The sequence below is a fragment of the Salminus brasiliensis genome, chromosome 1 (assembly GCF_030463535.1).
Source record: "Salminus brasiliensis chromosome 1, fSalBra1.hap2, whole genome shotgun sequence".
NCBI lineage: Eukaryota > Metazoa > Chordata > Actinopteri > Characiformes > Bryconidae > Salminus > Salminus brasiliensis.
In genome coordinates this window covers 14353845-14372152 of record NC_132878.1, presented here as the reverse complement: position 1 = coordinate 14372152, position 18308 = coordinate 14353845, and the positions used below count along the sequence as shown (strand labels likewise).

At 40.8% G+C, this 18308-nt stretch overlaps 1 protein-coding gene across 1 annotated transcript in view; it reads right to left on the bottom strand.

Annotated features, from left to right (window-relative positions):
• Window positions 1-18308, bottom strand: part of ncs1a (neuronal calcium sensor 1a) — a 43212-nt gene that overhangs the window by 15937 nt on the left and 8967 nt on the right. Inside the window, exon 2 of the mRNA XM_072672474.1 lies at window positions 5931-5955. Within this exon, the coding sequence (XP_072528575.1) occupies window positions 5931-5955 (25 nt within the window). The remainder of the gene's footprint in view (window positions 1-5930; window positions 5956-18308) is intronic.

Sequence of the window (18308 nt, the reverse complement as noted above, 5' to 3'; positions counted from 1 at the left end):
GTGTTCCCGCCTGTGTCTCCTCTGTAGTCACGCCCCCATGTTAGTCCCAGGTGTTCCTCATTGTCTCTTTGGTTTCCATGTCAGTTTGCGGTTTGTTGACCTCGCCATCTTGTTCGGTGTCTGTCTGTCTGTCTTGTTAGTTTTAATGCTTGTTAGGTTTTGCTGATCCTGTTTGTTCTGTTTGTTTCTTTTGTTAGTCTCAGTGTTTGGTTTGTTCCTCAGCTTGTAGCCTGTTTGTTCTGTTTTGTTCTCCTTGTCTTAATAAATATCAGCGTCTACGTCCGCTTCCGCCTCCAAGCTCCACACACCAGAACAGAACACAAAAGTGGTCAAAACCAAACTCTCTACTAACTACTTTTAGATTCTTCATAGTAACTCAGCTTTACCTTAATTCAGCTTTGCACAATTGTTTCATTCTCTTCTGCAGTTTCATGAGTATTAATTATTTTTCAAGTACTTTGAAACATTTTATGTTTCATGCTTACACAATGATTTTGTTCTTTGTTTCAGCACTGCAATCATAAACTCTTAAAAACAACGGCAAGGCCTATTACACACTATGAGCCCTATTTTAGCGATCGTAGGCGAACCGACAAGCACAAACCGACAAGCACAAACCGACAAGCACAAACCGCACAGCTTGATTTAGGGCATCAGTGTGTCTTTGCTATCGTAACAACGGTGAAAGTATGCCTTGCCTGGCTCGAAACGTGCAAAAGGCATGTACTAAGTCTATTAATTATGTGTTTTGGGTGTAACATGCAATAAACCAATCAGCGTGTGACTTGCCATTCCCTTTAAGATCAAGGTGCGGTCTAACTTTGGTGGATTGCTATACCAATGGCATCGTGCGCGGTCTGGGAAAGCTTGCCAAAGCGTTGGAGCGCCTTGTCTCTAGAATAATGTTGTTAATTTTATTGTATTCTGTTTATTGTTGATGTAAAAGTTGAGATATTCGAGATATTCGCAAGCACCGTCGCTATTTAAACAGAAGGTGTGAAAATAGACTGTTAGCGGCGTGTAAACCTGGCACAGGGTTCTCAATAACTACAGGGACTTCTGTACAAACTGGTGGGGTTATTCTTTGGTAATGTTTGTAATAACATTTATGGACCGCTGGCGAGCCATAGGCTGTTTGAGAGGGTTAAGTGATACCCTAGGAGAATCGTCTTTGGTTCCATTAAAAATCATGTTAGTAAAAGATATGTATGGCTGCATGTAGCATGGCTGATTCTGTGGTCTGACCGTGACTTTCTAAGATGGGACGTGAAAAAAAATTGTCCTGTACAACTTTCTGGACAGAGAGCCTAAGGTTTGGGTGGATCTCATGAATCTTAGTCCACTGTGTGGGCCCTTCATCCACAGATTACCATGTACCAATGTTTTAAAAGAGATGTAAGTGTGAAGAAATTGGTACAGGACCTTTACATCCAATAAAGGTTATTTAAATCTTCAAAAGTCTTCACACTACACATCTCTTTTACAAGAAGAAGCCTTCTGGAGGAAAGTTTTATGGACAAATTAGACAAAGATCAAGTTGTTTGGCCACAATGATCATAGGTATGTTTGAAGGACTAACAGTGATGTATTCAACTCCAAGAGCACCAACTGTTAAGCATGGTGGTGGTAGTATCATGCTATGGGGCTGTTTTACTGCTAGTGTAACTAGCACAGTTTCCAAAGTGGATTGAATAATGAAGAAGAAGGATCTCAGAATTCCTCATTATAACCTCAAATCGTCAGCTAGACAATTGTATATTGTACACAACTGAGTATCAACTAACATTCAGCTTTTGAACTAAGCTTTTGCTAAAGTCCTGATCTCAACCAAATTGAGATTATGTGGACATCAAAAATGACATCAAACAGCTTCCTTAAAAACCAGTTCAAAGCACTTACACATTTGCGCAAAATCAGACACTGATTTTGGAACCACCATGCATCAGGCCCAACTGAGCTGCTCAGGGGCTTTCTGTAGGGGAGAACAGCACGTCTCTCTAGTGTCACATGAACCTGTCAAGCCTGAATGCGTGAGTGACTTCTTCCACTGATGTCAAAATAACGAGCAGGCTTTGTTACCAGGCCACACAAAGTTTTTTTCTCAGCATGTCGTCGGCGTCGCGATAAAGAAAAGTCTTTTGTCTTCTGTTCCACTCCTCAATTTGTGTTCTTTTCATGCCCCCCTCTTTTTTATCAGCTTTCACTTTGGTCTATTGTTTTTACCTTGTGTGTTCTTTATTCAGGCTTCCTCACACTTGTGATAGCGGTACCTCTGTCTTGGGGCATTCTCATTTTTCTCCCTCTTTCTCCTTCTTTTGTCTCTCTCTTTCTCCCTCTCTACCCCTTTCTCTCTTTCTCCCTCGGGCGCTCACTTCAGTGTCAATCGTTCTCCATCTGCCATGTGTGGCATACAGCAGGCGTGCAAAGCAAAGCTCTTGGCACACGCATTAAGGGATTGAGGAAGACGGCAAGAGAGAGAGAGAGAGAGAGAGAGAGAGAGAGGGAAAAAAGAAAAGTGGAGAAGGAATCAACATCCTCTAAATGTGCAGGCTGAGGAAGCACTGCAGGAGCCATACAGCTGTGAGCTTGTTGTGTAATGCCAAATCTTTTCAAAAACGTACAGTAAAGCCATTAGCCACTCTCAGTATGTAGTACAAAAGAAACATTCCTGATGGTGTAACTGCGAGGCTAGATTTGCCTTCTGTTCCTTGGCCCTGAGTCATGCACAAGCCATGTGTCTGGTTTGCTTCTTTAGCTGCACTAGAGCTGCAAGGCTAATGTAGTTAACAAGTAATGAAAGCTTATGTAAAGCAGTTGACCGGCTGACCGCAATTTAATGACTGACATCCCTCTCAGCCAGTCGCAACCAAAGTGCTTCATAAAACATATGAAAAAAGTGACTTTTTTTGTGTTACTGTATTTGCTAATACATATTTTAATATGATGTCACACAGCCAGGCAGCTGTTTAATATGTCGCAACCCGACCCATACTTAAAATCATGGCTACTACAACTAGCACCTACGTCTACCAACGCCAGACCCTGCTACAGTTGAGGAATCTGCCACGGGCTGCGTGAAGAGCTACGTGTGCTAGACTTGCTACAATCCATGGCATTGCGTGTGGTTCCCTCAATCCTGTTCTGAGCTCCCCTTAACCTCACATACGCACACATACACACACACATACTTTATACGCACTCACATACACATCTCTATTGATGCTCCCACCATGTGCCTACTTGCACACCTATCAGGATACTACCTGCTAAATACTGTATTACAAAAGAACTGTTTTCTTCTACCTCAGTAACTGCAGTGTTCACATATGTTACAAGCTGACTGCTTATAGCTGTCATAGTATGTTACATGCCTCTACACCTTATACACCTTATTTAGGATAGAGTGCTGTGACAGTGTTGAACTGTTGTCCTGTCTGATTACTGTGTCTAAGGTCGGTTGTATTTATTGTATTGTCCAGATTCCATGTTTGCCCATTATGTATCTGTACGGTATTTTCATTCCATGTCCTGACAATGGTGCTGGAGACACGTAATTTCACACCACTGTGTACTTGACTTGATTAAAAAACATTATATGTGGCTTATATGTGGCCACATACACAGATACTGAATAATTCTTATAAAAAAATTAGTAGGTAGTGAATAGTTGCTACTTATTGGACAATCAGTACATACTGAGTAAATAGTAGGTACTGAATAATTAGTAGGTACTAAATAATTTAATTGAGTTTAGCCAACTCCAGCGCCCGGGGAGCAGAGAGGGTAAAGGGCCTTGCTCAAGGGCCCAACAGTGGCAGCTTGCCAAGCCCAAAGGTACTGAATGATTTGTAGGCACTACATAATAAGTAGACATTAAGTAGGTGTTAAAACTTTAAACTGGGATTCAAGTGGTAAATGAAAGTTGAGTTAATTTAGTTTCTGACTGCACTTTTTTATTTGCATTGTTGTATAAATTACACACATGGAAAACTCTATTTATATTCTTATAGTTAAATAATAAGAGATCAGCATGTGGACGTGACATACTATGAGTCTTAAACATTGTTGTCTCTTCATTGAAAAGGAATCCTTCTTTAGTAAAATAGAGTTGTGAAATTGTCCAAGTCTAAAACCCCAAATATGTGATATTATAGTCTTGACTAATTATGAACCTAGCACAAAAAGTATGGACATTCTTGTTTGGTAGATTATTTCTTGGTTGTAACAATGCTTCTTGGCAATAAATCTTATACTATTATAAAATCTGTTAATTTCCCTTTTTAAATTGTGCCTCATTTGTAAGGAACATGCATTTGTGGAATGAGCAGCAGAGCTGAGTATGTGAGTTGCGCCCATGAAACATTTGCCAAATCCTCTCTGCCAATGGCAAACAGCTTATTCTGCCATTGACTCGTTTGGCGTTTGGTGGACTAGATGATTGACATTTGACGAAACGACATATTGGCAATTTAACAATTTATTCATGTAACAAACAGGAGCCTTAGCAGCATGTGGAAGAACCATAAACAGCCACAACAGCCTGGCACCTCCACCTTATGCTGGTCACCAGCCTGGACACCCTCTGCTGTGGGATGGGATCCTATTCTTCAACCAGCATTTGTTGCAAGTCGGTCAACGTGGTTGTGTTGGTCACTCTGGCCCAAGCTGATTTTGCAAGTGTTCAATGGGGTCGAGGTCAGGACTGCTGGCCGGCCATTCCAGGATAGAGTTCATTTCCAGACTGTCAATTGCCACTAATGGTAGAATTTCATCTGGATATCTCTCTGTATTGAGATTGAGCCTCCAACGATGACAAGTGAGGGAGATGCCGCCCCACACCATCACACTGCCTCCACCAAAATGTGTTACTATTTTGGTGCACTCTGCGTCTTCTCTACCCTACAATTCACCCTGGACTCAACGCTGAATATAACGATCCTCTACATGTTCCGGTTCCCGTGCACATGTTGCTGACACCAGCACAAACGAGCCTGATGACGAAGGCCAGTCATGGCATTCCTCCTGGCAGGCCGATGAGAAAGGAGATTGGCTGCGTGCAGTCTGTTCTGGATCGTCTGGGCTGAGGGCTGACGGCCATATCATCCTGCAAACCTGGACTGCAAATCTGCAGAAGACTGCCTACATTACCTTAGTGCTGACAGGGTGAGGAAACAATCTTCTTGGGACGCTCACTTCGCGGCCTGCCTCTGACATCCCCCGTTATATGGAACTTGGCCTTCAATTTGGAGATGGTACTAGGGCTCACTCCATATAATGCCGCAACTTGGTTTTGCTGAACACCAGGTTGAAGTTCCTATCGCACAGGCCTTATCCAGATCAGTCAAACATGGCATGCCAATTCTTGGAGCAGACACATACTGATTACAATACTGCCACCTGATTGGCAGCACCAGCTTTTACCATCTCTTCTCTCAAAGGTTTGCTTCCTTGAAAACAAATAAGGCTACCTCAGACTAGCACTAACCACACATCAGAGTCAAAAGAAACCAAACCTGAGGAAGTGAGTGGGTGCTAGGCTAAACGATACCTTGGCTACAATCTCTTCAGCTAGCTAAGTGCACACCACATCAAAAGTACAACACTATCTGGTAAGACATTTTGCAGCTTTAATGGACAGTCAGGGGTCCATTTAGTTCTTTTGCCATCCAGAGTTCTAAAATGAAGGTGTGAAGGCTGGAACTGAGAGTTCTAATCCAACCACACAGATATGCCACAATTTCCACATTTATTCAGCTCTTTCACAGTACACTACTAACCCAATTGGCATAATACGTTTTGTTCTGTATTATGTTAAGCTTTTAAGTTCTTATGATTTATGATGGAGTTTGATGAAAGTGAGTGGTAGTATGTAAAGAATCTGATGAGAAAGGAAAAATTGGTTTCTAAGTTGTAAGAAGGAGATAACTTACCACTGCTGTACTTCTTTTTCAGTAACTGTGGAGAAAAAAACAGAATAGACTGTAAGAGACGGTGTAAAAAACAGCTGAAGTTTTCAGATTATAAAAAAAAAGTAACAAATGTCAAAAATGGAGACACATCTGTGTAAAATACTGTAAAATCTACATATTGTCCCACAAAAAGTCTTCTACAAAATGGCAACTTTACAGGGGAAGGAAAAAACATCTTAACTCTCAATGGAAGTCAATGTAAATTATGTCAGTATATAAAAAAACATGATGCATGAGGATATGCTACCCTCCACTCCACCATTCTTAAAGCATTTCAGAGTGCATTTTGAGTAAATCCAAAATTCATATCCACAATTACCCAAATCCGGTGGTAAATAAGATAATTAATTATGTCCTTTAAGATAATTAACGCAAACAACAAAAAATAAAATAAAAATATATATACATTGTTTCTAATATTCCGTTGTGTATGTTGTGTAATTTATTAAATTATGGAAAATAAATTATTTATAAAACAATTCCAAAATTTCAAACTACATGCCACCATTGTCTGGTATATTCTTCATACATATTTTCTCCCAATCTAAAGTAAAATGCTAATAGGAACTTCACAGGAGAACATTCTTTGCTGTAAGTCAGTGTAAAGAGATTGATTGATTTGATTTTTGATTGTGTTTATTAATCCTGTCATTTATTTTCTTTTGAATCATGTTAAAAAGATGAAAGGTTTTTACTCCAAAACGAACCAAAAGCTAGGCTACTCCACATATACTATTATTATACGCATCTTTTAAACCAGCACTGTCATACAGCAATAAAACCACCTCTCAGAAGGTTGTGTCGTCGGTTTACTCGTGTATAAAGACAGACTATGAAACATCTCGACAGTGCAGTCGAGGAGGAGGAAATATGGAGCTGTGACAAGCAAAGACCTGGAGCTGCCATCTCTGGCATTATTGACAGCCTCTAAAGCAGTAGGTGACACAAAACACTTCTGCCTTTTTCTCACAACACACACACACACATTCATCCACACAAACACAGTCATACTGTTGCATGTTCGGAGTAAAAGAAGTAGTTTGCCAAAGAATTGACCAAATTGATGATATTTCTGTCTTACTCCAAATACATAAAGCCGATCAGCCAAGATGTTTGTTGTCTTAAGTTTTTTGCACTGGATCTACAAGGCTAACGTAGCTATGACTAACTGACACAGACGATAATGCTTGCAATGAATCTGGTTATTGATTAGTTAATCTGATGATATTTGTACCTCCTATCCTTCAGTGCAGGATTATGCACAACAAATTCTGAAGGTGCAGTAGCATCTTAAGAACACCCACTGCAGAAGAATGAGGGAACCTTTCAGATTCCTATAGCTGACAGACTCGCTCACATGTAAATGAATACGTACTGAAAACAGGTTTCCCAACCACACAAAAACTACACAGTGAGTCCAAATGTTTGTGGATACCCCTTCTAATGAATGCATTCATCTATGTTAAGTTGCACCCATTGCTGACACAGATGTGCAAATGCACACACTTCTTGTCTAGTCCCAGTAAAGAAGAACATTACTGTCAACAGAACTCTATTTATCTGGAGCAGATAAATATAAACCTTTTGGCACCATGCCTACTGCCAGGCATGGGCTAGAGAGGTATAAAGCCCCCCAGCATTGAGCTGTGGAGTAGTGGAACTGGAATGATGGTGCCCCATCCAATACTTAAAGGATGAGTTGGGGAGTTGGAGATGAGGTGGGGTGATGATCATCCATCATACTGACCTCACTAACACTATTGTCACACTGAATGCAATCAAATACTCACAGAAATGCTCCTATATCTATAAGAAAGCATTCATTGGACAGCAGAGACAGTTACTCCAACAAAAGCAGGATAACATTTATTTTAATACTTTTGATTTTGGAATATACAATAAATAAGCAGGTGTTCCAACACTTTTGTCCATATAGTTATAGTATATGGTTTAGGTCACTGAACATGTGAGTTTGCTCTCCAATGTGTTCTTTTCTAGAAAAGCTGAGGCTGTTCCTCCTGTGATGAGCTGCTTTAGGACTTACAATTTCATTAAGCCTCATATTCAGACCTCTATATGAGTACCTGGACTGCCATGTATTTGTTTGCCATGTGTATGCATGTTTATTAAGTCTGCACCTTTTAAGAACACTTTGTCATATAAATACAAATTTAAGAAATATTCAGACCAAAACTTTTTCTGAGATTAATCAAAAACATAATAGACATATTAATCAATAATGGAAATAATTAGTTGCAGCCCTAGAAAGAATTTAAAATGCCCAACTGAACATTGTCCCATTTATACTTTTTCATCCCCAGGTAGGTAATTACAGTAAAACAACCTCTCATTGCTGAGGCCTTTAAAGGCTGAACTGAAGATCGTTTGTGCCCAATTAACCACAAACATAAACAGCAACTGACAGTGGAATGAATCAATCACGCTATGATTTTACAACGAGTGAGACCATCACTTCTGGAAGACCTAGATACGTCACTGACTGTGAAGCCTAGCTCTACTCTTTCTGTTATGGAATTTTGTTATGGCCAACAGTACTAATCAGCCTTAACATTAGCACCTTTAGCAACACTTAAGTGCATCTGTTAAAGGGTGAATATATTAGGCACCACGTGTACAGTCCATTTCTGTAGGTGATGGGTTAAAAGCAGGAAAAAATATACTTGACAAGGGTTAAATTGTGATGGCTAGATGACTGGGTCAGAATATCTCCAAAAGTGGTCAGAGAAAGGACAGTCGGTTAAAAGGTGACAGGAGCCCCACCTTACAACTGTCCTGTAAAGGATGTGTTGCTAATATCTTGGTACCAGATACCACAGGGCACCTTCAGAGGTCTTCAGAGGTCATACCTATTGTGGCAGCACAAGGGGGGCCTACTTAACATTAGGCAGGTGGTATTAATGTTTTAAGTAGTGAATGTTGCCCATACTTTTGTCTAATTTTATCAAGACGAAAGCTTCATATATCAAAGCAAAGGAGGAAAATAAGTTGATGTGGTGAACAAATGACTCAGCTTGTTGTTGCTAATGACTTAGCTTTGCTGACTGCAGCTTACTATAACCAGCGTGGATAAGAACAAAGGTGGCGTGGTCTGAGCTCTCCTAGCAACATATCAACAGCCATGTTAATCATTTCTCATGCTCTAACAGTCTCATTGAACAGCAGACAACCCTTCATTTAATGCATACAGCATAACACATGATGCCATGGGTAAAAAAAGAGCAAATACAGTTGAAAACAGCCAGTACAGTTTGTCTGTAAATTATCTGATGTATTATAAGAATAAGAACCCTTATGAACAAAGAGTGTGCATCAGAAAGCTGCTGGAGTTTGTGTACCGCGGCCTATTATCTTAATGCTTTGCATTGCTAAGGGAACAGTGTTTCCCTGGCTTTGTCCGTGGTAACCCCCACTGCGTTATTACTGATACTACTCTCTCTTTCTCTCTCTCTCGCTCTCTCTCACACACACACACATACATACACACCGAGCCCTTTGTCTAGGGCATCGGCGTAGTCATTACAAAGGTCAGTGGAGTGTATCCAAGCGGACAGAATGGAGAGAGCAGGACAGGGGATGAAGGGACGGAGAGCTATGAGTAGTGGAGGATGAAGGGTGAGAGGAATGAAAGGGTATGGGAGAAGCAGAGAGAGGACAGTAAAGGAGGATACAACTGATGTGACTCAAAGCTGGTTTTGAAGCATCTACAAATCCTTAACACTATGTCCTATCTCCGTGTAGCTGTTCTGTCTTGTGGGCTCTTAGTCTTTTATAATGAAGAACTTAAAACAGTGTGTCAAAATGAATCTTATCCGAGTGTTGACTAAAACTGGTCATCCTGGTGAAACCTATCAACGCAAAGTGGGCAGGGCTCATGCTAAGCACCATATGCAATGACTGGGCTTTTTTATTGTGACTAATAACTTCATTTAGCTTAAAAACGTATTGTGTGAATAGTAAGACTGAATAGATAAGATATCTGTAAATCCAAACCCTCTGGTGGAGGCTAGAGTTCCCACATATGTTTTTTTTTTTTAAGTATGAGAATGTATAAAATCAGAGAGCAGCCAGTCAGGATGGGTCAGGAGCCTACCTGGAACCATTGGGCACAAATCAGGAAATCCCTGGTCCATTACAAAGTACGATACACAGACCAAGGGGCAATTTAGCATAGCTTTTGGGATGTGGTAGGAAACCCATGTGAACACTGAGAGAACAGGGGACAGTGACGAAAGCGAGGATCAAACCCAGAACCCCAGGAGCTGTGTGGCATACACACACTAGCTGCTGCCCCACCATGCCACCCTTAAACTGGCCATGTGGTCCCTTAACCAACTTCTAGCCAGAGTAAACCATGCTTAGCTCCAGAGCAAATGTACACCATGCAGCTTTCAGTAAATAATAGTAATTATTACAATTCTAAAGTTTCCCTAATGCACACCCTCACACATATACACACACTAACCTTAACACACACCCCTACCTCACTTTAAACTTTAAACCTTTGACCTTAAAAGGACATCTGACTGAATAGAAAAAACTAAACAGAAAGAAACATCACTTCAAAAACGGAGGCCCCACAAGCCATCATGTTCCAATAGCAGCACACACACACACACACACACAGACTGACACAACTGATCGTGCTTGGATAAGGGGCTATCCCCTGCCAGCCTGCCTGTGTGAGTGGGCTCCTGCAGCAAAGCCAAATCACAATCAACACCACTGTGATCCACACCCCCACAGAGGCTTTTGATTAGGCTTATTTGAGTAAATAAAGGCAATGTGAGGAACATGATGAGGGTGACTGGGAGCAGACCTGTATAAGAAAATGTCTTCACTGATTCTGGATCAGATCTGATCTTCTTAATGTATTCTATATACCTAAACGTTCGTAGACACCTGCTCATCCAAAAGTCCATCTGTCATCAAAGGTGTTAGGGGAATTTCATTCTGGGAAGGCTTTACTAATAGATGTTGAATTTGAATTTGGTTGCATTTAGCCCCCCAAAAACAATACCACATGGTTTCCTTCACTAGTCATTTTACAGATAAAAGGTGACTGTAGCAAATAAACATCAGCATGATCCAGATAAGACAAGCTATACACTAGCATTGCAGCTCTGCGTTAAAGCAGCAGTACTGCTGGAAACCTGTTTATGTGAGTGAAATAAGAGGAGCACTCCCACCCTGAGGCTGAGAATAAGCCAATGGACATGCCTCCTCTCTGCTTCTACTCAGCTCTATAGACAAGCCCACACACACAGAAACACACACACACACACAAAGCCACTCGACGTGGGTGAGAGCAGCATGGAGGAGAGACGAGCTGGAATTAGGGCTTATAAAAACTGAAGATGAAATTGATCAAAACTCATTGCACTCATTTTTAGTACCAAAACAGAAGCACTTTACGAACTAATGATGCCTCTTTACTTTGCTCTGAAAACAGCTTCCGTTCTTTAAGGCATGGATTCCACAAGATGTTCTAAACATTGCTTTGAGACTCTGGTCCATGTTGACATCATTGCATCATGCAATTGCAGTGCAGCAATGCAGTTTTTTCAGGGGCACTTTTATGTTGCGATTCTCCCATTCTGCAACTTCCAAAGGCTGTTCTATTGGATTCATTTCCAGTGACTGGGAAGGCCACTGAAGAACACTGAACTCATTGCCTTGTTCATGAAACCAGTTTAAGACAAATTTTGTATTGCGACATGGTGCATAATCATGTTGGAAGTGGCTGTTAGAAGATGGATAAATTGTGGCCATAAAAGGATGCACATGGTAATCAACAGTCCTCAAATATGCTGCAGCATTCGAGAGATGATTGATTGAAAGAGTGCCAAGAAAACACACCATTCCCCACACCATCACACCACCTCCACCAGCCTGGACTGTCGATATAAGACAGATTGGGTCCATGAATGAATGAATGAATAAATGCTGTTGCTGCCAAATTCTGACACCACCACCTGTGTGCCTCAGCAGACATCGGCATTCATACAGAACTGTCCAGTTATGGTCAGTCTGTTCCCACTGCAGCCTCAGCTTTCTGTTCTTGGCTGACAGAAGTGAAACCCGACATGTTTTTTTTACTGCTGTTGTAGTTCAGCCCAGGATTGATGTGTGGTGCATTCTGGGATGTTTTTTAGTTCCTTTCTGTCAGTTCAAACCAGTCTGGTCATTCTGCACTGGACCTGTCTGGACCTCACTGGATGTTTTGTTTTACTGAAGTTTTGCGACACAACGGGAGGATTAAATTATTGCAAAAATTAGTAGATGTATAGGTCTTTCTAATAAATTGCATATAGAGAGAGAAATGGAGAGACTTCTAGTCAGTCAAAGGCCAAAGCCAGATAGCGGTTATTGTATCTGCAAGGACATGCCTCCATATTTACATTATTCCTTACAACCTATTTTCCTTAAACTTTGTGATGCTTTATGAAATAAGCATTTAGTGTAGTGATTGCCTTTAGTCTTCTATAGAATGTGTGCATTAGACTCCTGGAGAGTTGTGGTATTGATGGGAATCAAACTTATGGTCTAGAACTGTAAAACCATGTATGTTTCTGTGTCCAAGAAGGAACTGAAAAGTAAATTTACTCAGAACTGTGCTTTAATATAGTGTCTGGTCAAAGCGCTACAGTGGCACAACAGTCTAAGTGCCTGTTCATCAATTGTGAGAAAAAGTTCAGATCCCGACAAGGGCTCTGCATTCCACTGTCAAAAGCCTCCAGTCTGGCGACATCAAGAGATGGAGGGATTTCTAACCTACAGATGGGAATAAACCATAAATTAACCATAGATTAATTAATGTACTCCAAAGCACAGCAGCTTCCAAGGAATATGCTCATAACATTCCTGGTCTTGCAATATGTGAACTGCATGTTGTTACAGAATTCCTCAGTGATTTTTAAAGTGGCAAGAAAATTAGTTAACCCACTTACCTTGACTTGGCTGAAAACCGTGACCCATGGCGATATTACAGTCATAATGTTAATCTACAGTGGTCACAGAAAATGCTGAATTGAGGCCTAATGGTTACAGAAGCAGGCTTGGGAAGTGGGGGTGGGGAGTGAAGGAACAGTGCCTAAGCCCCAATTGCTCCCCAGGCGCTTAGGTGGCTGTCCAACAATGTGTGGTTACTCACTGCCCATAGTCATGGTCACGCATGGGTTGAATGTTGATGCTAAATTCTGTTGTGCAATGGCCATAAAAGATGATCCTAATTACAGTTACAGCACATTAGATTTCTCCTCAGAGGCTGTAAACCAAACCGTTGTTTTTCTTCCCCTTTTCAATTAATTAATGCATTACAGAAAGAATTATTGTAGCACAGAGGGCAAATACTGTACTACAGAGAGAATTAGAGTAGGATTTACTAAAAGAGGTGCTGATTACTGACAGCTTACTGACACTGTTTGCTGGTGGGGTCTGCCAAATTAGTGTTTTTATTTTTAAATACAGAACACAATGCAGCCACAGCTTCAGAATTAACATAAGACTTTGCACACTGAAAACCAGTGTTTGGCTGGAATTCATAACTATTTATTTTAAATGTTCGTAAGGTTTAGGTTTAAATTGCGAGACTTTAGGTTGAATTAATGACTTATTTCTTAGGCTAAAATAAAATAATGATTTATCTATTTGGCTGGTATAGTGTAGTGGGTAACAGCACTGCTTTCCCCATGGTAGACTGCAGTTTGATTCCCAGGCCAGGTTTACAAAAGCAAATCAGTCAAATGTTCTGTCTGGATTATGTTTTCTCTCACACCTTAATTAGTGTTGGGGTTATGACTTCAGAATCATTGTCAGGTGATGCAAATATTAAAAATGTCCTCAAATGCACATTGCCCCAACAATTCGCCACCATAGGCTCTTCTAAGCAGCTGCCTAGCCATATTTTATAATAACTAAAATGGCCACAAAGCAGGAGAAGCCTATAAGAACACAGCAAAGCGTTTTAAGGAAGCAGTTCTAAGTTCTAAGATTACTGTTCAAATAGCTGCTAGAAAGGCAGGAATGGTGGCTCTACTGTGAAGCGACACCTGCACAAATATGAGCTTTACTGAAGAATCAAAAGAAGAAAAGGTTTCTTGTGTTCTCAGCATAAATGCTGCATTTTGAAAACAGGTCCTGTGGTCTTCATTGGTACAGAAAACTTCACAAAAAAGCTAAATATGACATCGGAATAATACTCCTAAACACCTCTTAATACAATGGACTATCTCAAAAAGAGCAAGCTGAAGAATTTCCTGGGGCCCCCTCAGACCCCTGACCTAAACATCATCAAAACAGTGCAGTGCATACAAGGCGGCCCAATAATCTCACAGAACTAGAAGCTTTTTGCAAGGAAAAATAGGCAAAAATCCACCAAACAAGAACTGAAAGAAGCTGGCTGAAAAAAACATTTACAAGCTGTGATATTTGCCAAAGGGGTGTTACTAAGCAATGACCATGCAGGGCATCCAATATTTAGCTTGGGGCACTTTTTCGGATTTATTTAAAAACTGTAAAATATGGAAATTAAAAAGAGTAATGACAGGAATGTAATCTTTAAATGTGTTTTTTGGAAATTTGGTCATCTTTTATTTTACACTAACAGCCATTCACAGTAACAGGATGCTTGACCAAGGGTGCCCAAACTTTTGTACGCCACTGTCTCTAGTAAGCAGTGAAAATACACATTGCTTTACAGAACATGAAAAATGGACCTGAATAATGGCAATTAGGCAGCTAAGAAAAAGGGTGCTGTAAGGAATGTTGATGTGGACAACATACAGAACAAAGCATGGTAAAGATACTTGGAGAGATAGGAAAACAGGAGTGTGTAAGTGTGAGCAAACTGTGTGAGATAATGTGACAGCCTGTGTTTAGATGTAAAGTGGCCTCATTTTAACTTCATTTCACACAGGCATACACATCCACACATACTTGTTAATATTATCTATTATATAATTTGTCCTTTCTTGGGCCACTTTTGTAAGACACTGACCACTGCATACTGGGAACAGCCCACAAGACCTGCCTGATGTTTTGGCCCAGTCGTCTAGCCATCACTATTTGGCCCTTGTCTAAGATTCTTATGCTTGCCCATTTCCCCTGTCTGTACAACTTTAGAGCTTAAGTCAACCCAGTGTTGGTTTGAGGGACACGTGACTATGATTTCCAACCACAATTCAATGTCTGTCTAATGTTGGAGCTTGATGTCAATCCAATGTTGGTTTGACAGATATGTAACTTTGATTTCTAATCAAAATTCAACGTCTACCTAACACTGGAGCTTGATGTCAATCCAATGTTGTCTTTTGATGGATACGTGACTTCCAACCAAAACTCAACATCTGTACAATATTGGTTTTTGACATCAACCAGATTTTCATTTTTAACTAAAATTCAATGCCAGTGTTGACACTCAGTACCTGCTGGGCATATTGGGCATATATGTTCCTTTCAAAAGCATCTAAATGCAGCTGTGCTACAACTGACCCAGCATTAAGCTCATCTTGTTAGCTCTGTTACTTTTTTTTACTAATAAAAGCTGCATTTGCTTGATAAAATAAAAAAGCTTTTAATCATGGAGAGCAGCCAAAACTGCAGTTTGAGCTTTCCATCATTTGGTCCCCACAAAACACTATACACAAACACACACACATGCAAACACTTACACACATACACACTGACATCTCCTTGGTGGAGGAGGGTACAGGCATCTGTCATTTTGCCTCTAGATAAGTAGATACAACCTGGGGTTACATTTGGGAAGGAGGGAGATGGGTGGAGAGAAGATGAATGGAGCCACAGAGAAGAGACAGAGAGGGAGAGGCGAAAAGGGAGAATGAGACAAAGGAGGAGAGGAGGGAGCTAAATGGAGGGAAAAGATAGAGCGCATGGAGATAGTGGAGGACAAGAACAAGAAAAGACAGGCGGCAGTCAGGCTGAAAGAGGGAAGTAGGGAGAGGAGGAGGAGGGGGGATCTGATTGAGAACCGAAGAGCGATCAAGAGGAGAGAAAGTGACAAAGCACAAAGAAACGTATCGTACTGAATCAGAGAGGCCACTGATTCCATGTACAATATCGCTGTTGATCTGATACCCGCAGAATATATCGCCTCGGATATTGTAGGAAAAACAAATAAAATAAAAAAAATAGAAAAATAAATCTGATCAGATTCTGTAACAAAATGGTAAATGCTTGTAGAACAACATAATAAAAGCAAAGAGGTTCATGTGATCACACGAGTAGCACACAAGTTCTAACACTAAGAACAAGCAGCTAGCTAAATATTTGGGACAACACCAAAATTACAGTTCCTGTAGTTGTTTACATGAATCATCTACATTTGCACATATTATCACTGTAAGATTTTACTGTTTATGTAGTTTTTGCTGCATTTCATTTGGATAACCATCTTAAAGGAGCAATAGTGAAGATCCATGTTAGCTAGTCAGCATTGTGTAGCATAGCTGTGGTATAATTATCTACACAATTTGCTATGTGAAGTCTGTCACTCAAACAGTTCAGCATATTATGCAGCTTGACAGCGTTTACAAACCTGTGGCATCGCTAAATCTGCATCCAACTTCAGCCCATTCACAAGAAATAATGTTAACTTCCAGTGTTTACTTCTGTTTAGCATATTTCTTGTGTCATTTCAGGCAGCATAGCGTGTTTCTTTGGACTGACCGGCTTTGGCCATGTTGCTTTAGCTGAACAGACAGAGATGGGGTGAAGTAATGGGGTATTGAGAAGATAGGGAGTGGACTAATGTAGTGCAATGGGCTTTGAGGAGATTGGGGTGCAGTGGTGGGGTGTTGAGGAGATGGGGTGGAGTAATGGAGCTTTAAGGAGACCGGGGTGAAGTAAAAGGGTGCTGGGGAGATGGGGTTAGAGTAATAGGGGCGTTGAGGAGATAGGTTTGAAGTAATAGGGTGATGGGAGTGAAATTATGGGACACTGAGGAGATGAGGTGGAGTAATGGGACGTTGAGACGAGGTGGAGTAATAGGGCATTAAAGAGAAGGGGTGGAGTAACAAGGTGTTGAGGAGATGGGGTGAAGTATTGAGGCATTGAGGAGATTGGGTTGGAGGGCGTTGTGAAGATGGGAATGAAATGATGGGGCATTGAGGAGATGGGGTGGAGTAACAGGGCATTGAGGAGATGAGGTGAAGTACTGGGGCACTGAGGAGATGGGGAATAATGGTGCATTAAGGAGATGAGGTGGAGTAATGCGGCATTGAGGAGATGGGAGTGAAATGATGGGGCATTGAGAAAATAGGGTGGAGTAATGGGGCGTTGAGGTGACAAGGTGGAGTAACAGGGCACTGAGGAGATGGGGTGGAGTAATGGGGCATTGAGGAGATAGGGTGGAGTAATATGGCATACATTCTTCTCAAGATGGAAAGGAGTACTTGGGCCAGTAGAGTCTCTTATACAGACTGGCATGAGATCAGTATAAACACAGACAAGCAGCCAGGCTGGGGCACAGGTTTTCTCAGGTACCTATACACGTGCTGAAGCCATTGCTAAAATATTTATTATGTTATAACGTTCTGCATATTTCACAGCCTTGAAGTAGTAAGAAAAGGAAGAGGAATTTCCTGTGAATAAATAAGTATATCAGAAGTTTCCTTTTTGTGTTGAAGTATTGGAAAGGAAACCATATTTATATGAATAGTATATGAATGGTATTACAGGATACAGTAATACTGTATATTATGTCTTTGCCATTTCTTACCTCTTTATAATAAAGCCCCCTCCCTCCAAGTGTGTATGTATGTATATTCGTGCTTGCGCTTTTTGCCTTCTGTAATGAGTGGGGGGCCAGAAGGTCTTTTGAGCAATGCCAGTGTCAACCTAATTATAGGCCAATCTATCCACTGGCCTACCAGCAGTAATTACAAGCTAGGGCAAAGGCGGAGACACACAGAGGAAGCTACACATATAATAATGCTCAATTCAAACTGAAGAACGCCTTGGAAGTCCTTCCCAAGTCCATGTAAACGGTTTCAACAATTTAGATGATCAGAAACACAATGAAATATACAGTATAAAACAACATGTGATCTGATTGTTTTCTAAGTTGCAATCATAGACAAACACAATCTAACTAAACTAATAACACACAAAACATAGTACTGGTCGTCTCTTTTATTAAGTATGTTGAGTAAACATCCACAGTGCAGGCTAGAAAAAGTAAGTGAACCCTGAACTTGTAGATCTTTCTTTAACCAAATGTGTTCTGTAGCTGCAAATAAGATTTGCACCATGATGATTTGCACCATTTCTACATTGACCATTTGTAGGTAATTATGCTTA